Source organism: Argentina silus (genome assembly GCF_951799395.1).
Source record: "Argentina silus genome assembly, chromosome: 16".
Classification (NCBI taxonomy): Eukaryota; Metazoa; Chordata; class Actinopteri; order Argentiniformes; family Argentinidae; genus Argentina; species Argentina silus.
Window position 1 is genome coordinate 15,394,645 of NC_139670.1, and position 10,078 is coordinate 15,404,722.

The window sequence follows — 10,078 nt, forward strand, 5'->3', positions numbered from 1 at the left end:
CTTGACACATAGGTATCACATTGCAGTAAAAACAGAGATATACACTCACCGACCAGTTTATTAGGAACACTATACTAATACTGGGTAGGGCCTTTGCTCTCAAAACAGCATCAATTCTTTGTGGCATTAATTCCACGAGATGTTGGAAACATTCCTTTGAGATTCTGGTCCATGATGACATGATTGCATCACACAGTTCCTGCAGATTTTTCAGGTGCACTTTCAAGCTGTGAATCTCCCGTTCTACCACATCCCAAAGGTGTTCTATTGGATTCAGATCTGGTGACTGGGAAGACCACTGAAGAACACTGAACTCATTGTCATGTTCATGAAACCAGTTTGAGACGACTTTTGCTTTGTGACATGGTGCATTATCATGCCGGAAGTAGCCATGGGTAAATTGTGGCCATGAAGGGATGCACATGGTCAGCAACAATACTCAAATAGGCTGTGGCATTCAAGCGATGATTGATTGGTATTAACAGGTCCAAAGTGTGCCAAGAAAACACACACCATTACACCACCTCCACCATGAGAAGGTGTACAGGTGTTCCTAATAAAGTCCTCAGTGAGTGTAGATAGGCCTGAGGTTTTGGGTTCAATGTGACAATGACATAAGGTCTAAATTAATTTAAAGGGGCACTACTGTATGTATAATTTTAATTACAACACTGATCCAGAATGTACAGTAAGCCAGTTTGTAAAGAATTTAATATCATTAGATATTTTAAAAGGATAAATATCATCCCAACTAGTTGCTATAGGCCTAATTAATACATTTAGCCATTTAGCCATTTATTGATGATATTTAGGCCAGGGTAATCTGCTACAGTAAATTCTCCTCTGGTGTAGCCTACATGTACAGTAAGTGGTTCATTTGGGTGATGTCACTGAATGACGGACAGGTTTATCCTGGTCAGGTCACACTTGGTAGGGAAAATGATGGGTCCTACACAGTGGTGTAGTGGTAAGACAGTCTTTGGGGAAACCCTAAATGCCAGCATTGAACAACATCACCACGACCCATAGTACAGTAGGCCTATCACAAATACAAATGAGACAAAATTCTGCATTACCTGCATTACCGTATTGCTTTTTAGCCAAAATGGGTCCCCTAAATTATCTCATTGGTCAAAATAGGCCACTTCCCAATGCCCATAAACATAAGCTTATTTTGCCAAAGTTTATACGGCTAAAACTAAGGATTGTTTCATTTAATGAGGCAAGACATTTATAGATATTTTATCACAGGTGTAATAAAAAACATTACTCAACACAAGTACGTTTTGAGGTTAACAGTTAGCAATTAACCTCATGTAGTGTATTTTTTTTTTTTTAATACAGCATTTCATCAAATCATTTACACCCTACTGCAAGTGTGAATTTTTTTTTTCTGATGTCCATCTTTGTGATGTGAACGGAAAAGCAAGACCAGATGCTAGAGCCTGCCAACAGTACCCTGACTGCAGGTGGATTTTAACATTCCATTGGTGCTAACAAGACACCTCCCGCTTAGACGGCTTGGTAATATATGGCATTTAGCTGGGCGCTTTCATCCAAAGCGACTTACGTTGCAGTGATATACAGTATACATTTCAGTATATATGGTCTCAGCAGGAATCAAACCCACAACCTAAGCGTTGTTAGCGCCATGCTCTACCATCTGAGCCACAGAGGACCAATGGAAGCACCAATGGAAGTCACAAATCCATCTATCCGACTCACCGGACAAACGAAGTGGCTCAATAAGATGTGTGACACGAGAGACAGAGAGGGACTTTTTTTGGGGGGGGGGGGGTTCAACATTTGGTTTTCTATCTGTGTCGAGAATGCACAGACATGACAAAAATAATGCGTTGGTCAGAGCTGATAGCGTGGATCAATAATAACAACAGACAGTAAAGGGTGGGTAAATGCTCTGTTCTCACTCTGAGAGGTAGGTAAACGGCATTTACGTGCGTTTAGCCTCCCCTGCACCACTGTAATACATGATAACAACATGAATAACAAGACCAATTTGATGTCATACCTATAGATTGTGAGTGACCTTTGCCTGCCTTACTTTAGCTGAACAACTGCAGTGACCCCAGACCATCTGACCGCAGTAACTCAAGGAGCATGATGGGAAGTCAATGTTGATGGACCCAGGCCTCGCCTTCCCTTGGATGGGTCAGTTTTCTCAAGGTCGCTCCCTCGCTCCCTGGCAGAGGACAGCAACTGTCACTCTTCATGAGTGACACTTCATGCCCCTGGCCACCACTGAGTCACATGACTGAAGCTCTATCCTTTCTAGGGCAGGTGGGGTCAGGGAGGGTAGTGGTGCGATGGGCTAGTTCTCTTGGTTTGGAGAAAACTAGAATGTTCATGAACACTTTACTTAAAGCCAACAATTATAATGCATTATAATGTATCATACTATAGGAATGCATGAGGCCTTATAATGTCTTATTAAGCAATTGATAATATGTTTAGTTCATGTGGCCATTTTTCAACTGACCCAGAATGACTGATTATAGCTCAGGATCATTGTGAGACATTATCATTTGGTAATAAATGCTTACAACAAACGTCACAATGCATTATGACTGCATTATAATGCTTAATACATGTTGGCGGTAGGTAAATTGGTACCCAAAAATGTTCTTGAAGGGGGCTCTGGCACAGTCGTTACCTAAACAGTAACATGTTCTCTTTTTCTTCATACGGCTTCATCTGATTGCTCTCATGATGATGCTCACCACAGCTGTCTCTGGGGAATGCTGCGTCAGCATATGGAGAGCCTCATTGACTTATAAATATTGAACAGACACATGTTAAATATTTATTCTTAAGGCTCCATTGCAATATGATGAAGACTTTTTCTAGCCACAAAGTTACGGAACGCAACTACTCTTGACTGAGAGTCCGCATTTCTTCACACTGTATCTGCCAAACGTTGTATAGTTGTGAGACCGGAGTGCTCAGTACTCACAGCTGAATAATTTGACCAAAAAACAGCAAACCATCCATCTGCCAATTAAGCACATCTTCATCCTTAATGAACAGAGAGGGAAGTGAGAATGTTCTCTGGAACTTGAAGATGGTAAATAATCAGAACCCTGCAGTGTGGAGATGTGTGGGATGCCCTGTTGAAGCTGGCAGCTCTGACAGTCAGAGGAGTACTGTGTGTGTGTGTGTGTGTGTGTGTACACTGTGTGTGTGTGTGTGCATGTCTCACAATGATCCTTCCTTACGTTCAGCTGACATACTTACAACCACACTATTTGTCTGCATGGAACAAAGTGTCCACTGTCCGGTGACAGATCCTTAAATCTTATTCGATTATTCTTTCTTTCTCTAACTGTTTGGAAACACAAAACGTAATCGCTACACACACACATTTTCGGTCACCTCTGGTACTGATAGTGGGCGGAGGGCGATACCTGACCGATGCAAGTGTGAGGCTATGAAGAGGAGGGGTAAAGCTTGACCCAAGCAGGATTGACAGTCTGTGTATGGAGTGAAGAATGAGGCTGATTAGCAAGGATGAGAGAGTTAGAGAAAGAGAGAGACAGACAGATAGAAAGAAAGAAAGAGACAGAGACAGAGAGACAGAGACACACAGGCAAGAGAGAGATGGAGAGAGTGAGAGAATATGAGTTTGTCCTTCAGGGCAGAAGTGTGTTATCTGACACACATCTCCACAGCTGTACACAGATTGCCCTGGTGCTGGAAGACTGAGCATAGAGGCCTGGAATAAATACATCTGTTCAAATCTTCATATAACAAGTGGCCGTGCCTCTTAACAAAGAGGAACACACACACACACACACACACACACACACTGATAAAATGTCAAAAGATTTGCTTTTATAGGGATGATTAAAGAGACCAAATCCCCTCAGTATCAGAAATTGAAGATGGAGAAATTATGTGTGTAATAAATGATAGCTCTTCTTAAGTATCAATGCTTAGCCCAGATTAGAGTGAGATCAGAACTTCCGAAAACCCTAGAGATCCCTCTTGAGTATGGCATTTGTTTGTAATTGTTTCGCACAGATAAAGTGTTTTGCTCCTGTGCCAGATTCTGTCTTTCAATCAGCATTCTGGACCTACTGGTATACCCCATAGGATCACTCTTTAGTGAATGAGTTTTACAATTGGAGTAAATGTTTTACTTCATGTTTTGATGTCAACAAGTTTTATGTATGGGATGTGATTTTGTACCATTTTTGAAAGTACCATTTTGTGAGTATGTTGTGTTGCCATGGCACCATCACAGTATGAATTGAATTAGTTTTACAATCTGACCAAGGGTTTCCTTTCATGCTTTGATGTCAAAACATGTTATGTAAGGGATGTGATAGAATAATAACGGATGCATATGTAAGCGAAGTGATTTTGTCTTGAAAAAGAAAAAAAGAACAAAAAAAGCAAAACCCATTTCAACAGCCAGATCAACAGAATCTCAGAACCATTGGTTGCGCAACACAAAGCATGGACATGTACTGTATATCACTATCGCATAACATACATCATACTCTTTCTCTTTCATATGTCTTGCTTATCTCTTAGACACAGGGTGGAGACTCCATCAGCCATGAGCTTCAGCTACCCCGGGAAAGCTCTGCTCTTCATCCTCGTCATCAGCAGGTAAGAAGAGATAAACGATGAATGGTCACCGCATCACTTTGTGGTGGCAAACAGCTGTGGGATGAGGCCGGAGAAATGCAACCGCTCTCAAACAGATACAAATCTAGCGGCTATTGCCGTGTCCCCTAGCATTTCCCTGGTTTAGCTGCGGTTCTTAGCACATTCCCCAAAACGGACTGGTTTACGCTGCACCTGTGAGTGTGTACAGTTCAATTGTCACATCAAGCATGGGTTTTTCTAACCTTCAGAGAATGGCGAGTTGACTCATCTCGTTAGTTCTTTTTTTGCTGTGCTTCATTTAAAGTCAGAACTTTGCCATGCGTGTCGCAGCTTCAGCTGCTGCCTTTCTAGACAGATTTGTTGGCTCCAGCTATATGATTTAAATGTGTGTAAATGTGGCTGAGACAAAGACAGTGATCGTCCGATCGTCCAGTGTGAATGGTGATCAATGCCTTCCTCTTCAGTCCGCCCCAATTCTAGACTAGTGACATCACAGCCATTTGTCCCATTGGGGGAAGGGTCATTTGAAGATAGGGGGGGCAGCTTTGATGACTATTGCCCCATCGGGGGAAGGGTCATTTGAAGATAGGGGGGGCAGCATTGATGACTATCGTCCCATCGGGGAAAGGGTCATTTGAAGATAGGGGGGGCAGCATTGATGACTATTGTCCCATCGGGGGAAGGGTCATTTGAAGAACCTTCAGGTTGTAGCTGCACAGTGCACATTAGACAAAAATGTATCACTTTATGCTCTGGTTGTTGTCTTTGTCTTTCTCAATCATCAACATACATTTCTAATATAGAAGTCAAATTCATTGTCTTTTTAAGAAATCTGACAATCTGCAAGTGTGAGGGTATTTCCATTATTAATAGGCCTACAGTATGTCCTCAGGATCAATAATTATGCTTAGCCCCAAATTTCAAAACAAGGTGGTAAAGGGGGAAATGCCAATAGTGCATAAAGTAGGCTATGCAATTTGTGAAATTAGAAAACTTGTCTTGACAGTAACATATCACTTAGCCTACCAACTATGTACAACATAGGTGTCGGATTTGCCTTTCAAACAGGGATTGCGTCTTTCCATTCCTCCTGTAACATCACTTCAAAGCCAGTCAGCTGATTGTCAATCAAAGGTGTGAATTACATCAATTCAAAGGAGAGAGAGACATCCTTTTCATAGTGATTAGATCTTTGAGTTCACTTTTACCTTTGACTAATTTGACACAGCATTGTGATGTGTTGTGGTTTGTTGAACAGTCATTTCTAACAATTGTGTGCTTAAGTGCGAGGTTCTTTTGTGTTAGTCCACTTTGCTGTGAATTTAGTTACATGGCCTGTTTATGCATGGAGAGCTCTGTTTTGTAAGCTCTAAGCTCATGATGTATCCTTGTATGTCCCATGGCAATGAGTGTTGTAGGCCTAATTTATGCTGTAATTACACATTTGTTTTACAAAGACAATGTCGCAAATAAAATCACGCCAATACATGATGGTGACACCACTGGACATTTTTAAATATCACGATAACGAATGTGCACTGAATGTTGTTTATATAAGTACAATAGAAGAGTTATCTCTAAACTTACTCTTTACTGTACATAGTTTAAGCTTTTATTTTCTGGTATTGTGTACATATTATATGGTTTCACCATTCAGAAATGGTGAAACCATAGAAATGGTGAAAACACTTTTTATCCATTTTACCCTATTTGATGGTACCCAAAAGTAATGGGACAATTGGCTTGACAGGTATTTCTGGTAAGTCAGGTGTGTTCCGTCCATAATTTGTGCAAAAACCCCCAAACAACTGTCCCACAGATCAGGAACACTCTCTGGGAGGTAGGCGTCAATGTGTTAGAGACTGCCATCCGCAGAATACGTCACCAGCCAAACTGCAGATGCTTCACTGCAAGGTGCATCCCTTATAAACTAGTTATCCTCAAAAAGGATGATCAGGTTACAGTTTGCTAAAAAATACCTAAAAAACCTGCAGAGGTCTGGTAAAAGGTAAAAAAAGGACAGATAAGATGAATATGATCATGTACCAGAGTGATTGCAAGAGGAAAGTTTGGAGAAAAAAGGATCTGCCCAAGATTTACAGCACCTCATCTGTGAAACATGGTGCAGGGGGTGTTAAGTTTGGGCATGTACAGTATACCTGCTACTAGAACATACTAACTTGTCTTAATTGATGATTGTAACTGCTGATGGCAGCAGCTGAATGTACTGTATTCTGAAGTGTACAGAAACATCTTGTCTGCTCGAGTGCGAGCAAATGCCTCCAAATTCATTGGATGGTGTTTCATCATACAGTAAGACAATGACCCAAAACATACTGCCATAACAATTAGAGAGTTTTTCAGAGCCAAAAAGTGGAAAGTGGAAAGTGGCCAAGTCAATCTTCAGATTTAAATCCAATTAAACATGCATTTAATTTCCTGGTGATAAGATTTTAGGCAAAAAAACCAACAACCTCAAAACAAGCAACAACTGAAGATGGCTGCAGTACAGGCCTGGCAGAGCATCACCAGAGAAGATACCCAGCGTCTGGTGCAGTAGCGGACTGGCCATCTGGAGTTGTTGAAAACTGTCCCATTACTTAGGCAGGGCACTGTATTTTCTTCAAGAATCAATGACTAAATATCATTCATTCGAAAGTCGAAAACGTATGTCCCAGATTGCCCCTTTAAAGGAGTATACTCAACACAAATATGTCTTTCAGAACGCTGTCTGATGTTAAAGAGCAACACTATGTTTTCTCGGGTACATCCTTATGTATCTGCAGGAACGTATGAAAAAAAATCTCTTATCTCAATATTTTAAAGTGTTAGTCCAGCTAAAACTGTGATTTATATCGAATTGTATTCACATTTGGACCAAGGCAGATGAAATTACCATCACCAAAGTTTGAAAAATCTATATTATTGGTCTTCCCATTGAACTTTATGGATTTCGTCGAGTGCAAGCTTTTGTCACATCGTTGCTCATTAACATTTGCCAACGTGTTGATCTCAGTTTTCTTATCCCTCCCTACTGCAACAAAAAAGTTTGGATTTTCTCCAGGTGGATCAACAAAATCTTCATGTTCGTTAGCTACTTGTTAACTACATAACAATTGTGATGTTATCAACTCATCATTAGTTCGCCTTGCAGGTCAGTTTATTTAATTACTGGAACGGCATGAATGTAAGGGAATGTTGACATGGAATGTTTCCACTCCAGGGATTAGTCAGGCCCATATTAACTTGCTATCTGTGACTTGCTATCTGTGTATTTAAAAAGAAGCAATGGAAATAGATTGATGCTTCAACAGGAGACTGCAAAATTGATTGCTAGCAATCATCGTTAATGGTCGATTTGAGGAAAGAAACATGAAGTATTTGCCAAGTGCAGTTTGCTATCTATCTAACGTTTGGTATAAAGCTAGCAAGAATGTTGTTCACATGGAGCTAGAGGTAATGTGACAGCCTATTTTATTTTGGGTGGTTAATATGCAGAAGCCGAGCAGTAATTGTTACTGCTGTAGCCTATCGTGTGTTCTGTAACGTTCATGCTGAATCAGTGAATTGATATATGAATGATATTACTACGCCCAGGCAGTCGACATGCTCTGTTTTCTGCATAAATGTAAGCATAAGATAAAGCTTTTTTTATGCATTGTGACAACTTTGACAAGAAAGAATATCACATAGCAGTTTGTTGTTACCTATGGATAGTGTGCAACTGAAATCAGAGGTGTTGGCTGGACAGACCCTTTACCCCTTGGATACCTGGACCCAGTTTTCCTTGCATGAAAATTAAGCAGTAATTATGACTGCCCAAGGAGAGTTAACACTCATATGTGTGATAAAGAGAGAATTCAATTAACGCCTCGTAAAATTTAAACAGGAGATGGTAGTAAATCAAAGCTCTGACGAAGGCAAAAGCTGATAAATAAAGCTTAAATAAAGACCAGAGACATTAGCAGGAGCAGTGTGCAGGTTTCCCTTTTCTTTCACATAAATCATAGATCAAATTAGTTTTTCCCCCTAAAGTCCTGATAAGTGACAAGGCATTTCCAGGATGCTGATGTAATGATTGTATTGTGTTCTAGATTTTGCCTGGATGCTATTAGAAGTATCTGTGTATACATACTGTAGTATGATTACTATACTAACATGCTGTCTTCTATGCTGTTATACAGCTTCGTGAATAAAAGGCATTACAGCTACAACTGAGCCCAAACCAGCTATTATTGGGCCTGTTGCACAACGATTTAAAGCCAAAGATCCTGAATAATTTATACATACAGTACAGTCGGTACAGCGTCACTCCAAAGAGGCCACGCCCCAAGGGGACAACTGTACAAATCTCTCATAGGAGTCCATGAAAACAGCCCCTATTTACAGTTAACAGATTGACTCTCCTAGTAAGTCAGCTCATATTTTATTTACTGTGCATAACTTGCTGTATGTTTTCCTCAGATAAGTTAGCTACCCTAGATCAACAGAGTTGGCTAGCTCTCTCCTAAATGCCAGCAGCCGCCGGGCTCCGATTAGGAATAACAAATCCCAAATCTGGGTATTTTCATTTGCTGGCAGTACAAGTTCAACAGCAACTTTTGGGCATTTTAATCAAATAAAACTGACTAGGAATCACATATTGAAAACCGTTTGTTTCAATGCAAGCCTCCGGGAATGTTGGGGGAGGACTGGTAATGTAATGTAGCAAAGGAACTACCCGGATGTACCAACTGTATGTATACAAGGCAGTTTACAGTATTTCCAATGGGAAAAATGTCACGCTTCTGAGCAAGTGAAGGTTTGGACGTGTGTAGCTAGTGCCGTGCCTATGGTATCTATAATTCAAATGAAGGTTATTCTATGTTCCATGTTCAGATTTGTTCAGGGCAAAAGTCAGAAAGCGTATGATTATGCTGGAAAAATCAAGGTTTTCCTCTCAACGATGGCATTTAAGAAGCCTTTTTTCATCTGGTTTGATAACTTACTTGTATGTTAAATGTGGTAAGAATGGACTGTCTGTTGCTCTCTGATGTTTGGTTTTAGGACCGTAAAGTGACATTTAAAAGCATAAACCTGAAATCATAATAGTCTCAAATTTAGGTAGCACACAACTGAATGATGGTGAATTTCATAAAAACTTTGTAGGAGCAAGATCAACTTAATTCCATTAACTAAGTAAGTCTATGGGCAAGAGATCATCTTAGTGGGAAACTCACCCGTGCTCCAAAGCAGTTTTCAGTTCTGACAGAACAGAAGACACTAGAGATGATGGGCATGCTGACATCATATGCCTTTGTCTACTCAGACTGTATGCTTTTCTACATTGGCAGGCGTATCAAACACTCCTGCTGGTTTTTAAGTGCATATTCACAGGCTTGTGTGGGCCCTGTGGAAAGGTGTACAATTGTTGCTGTTGAATTACAGTACAGCTTATCCTTACGGA

General features: G+C 40.5%; 1 protein-coding gene across 1 annotated transcript in view; it reads left to right on the plus strand.

Moving 5' to 3' along the window:
• Window positions 1-4,636, plus strand: part of habp2 (hyaluronan binding protein 2) — a gene marked incomplete at both ends in the record, with an annotated part of 18,251 nt that extends 13,615 nt beyond the window's left edge. Inside the window, one exon of the mRNA XM_083688212.1 lies at window positions 4,555-4,636. Within this exon, the coding sequence (XP_083544338.1) occupies window positions 4,555-4,636 (82 nt within the window). The remainder of the gene's footprint in view (window positions 1-4,554) is intronic.
• Window positions 4,637-10,078: the final 5,442 nt, after the last annotated feature.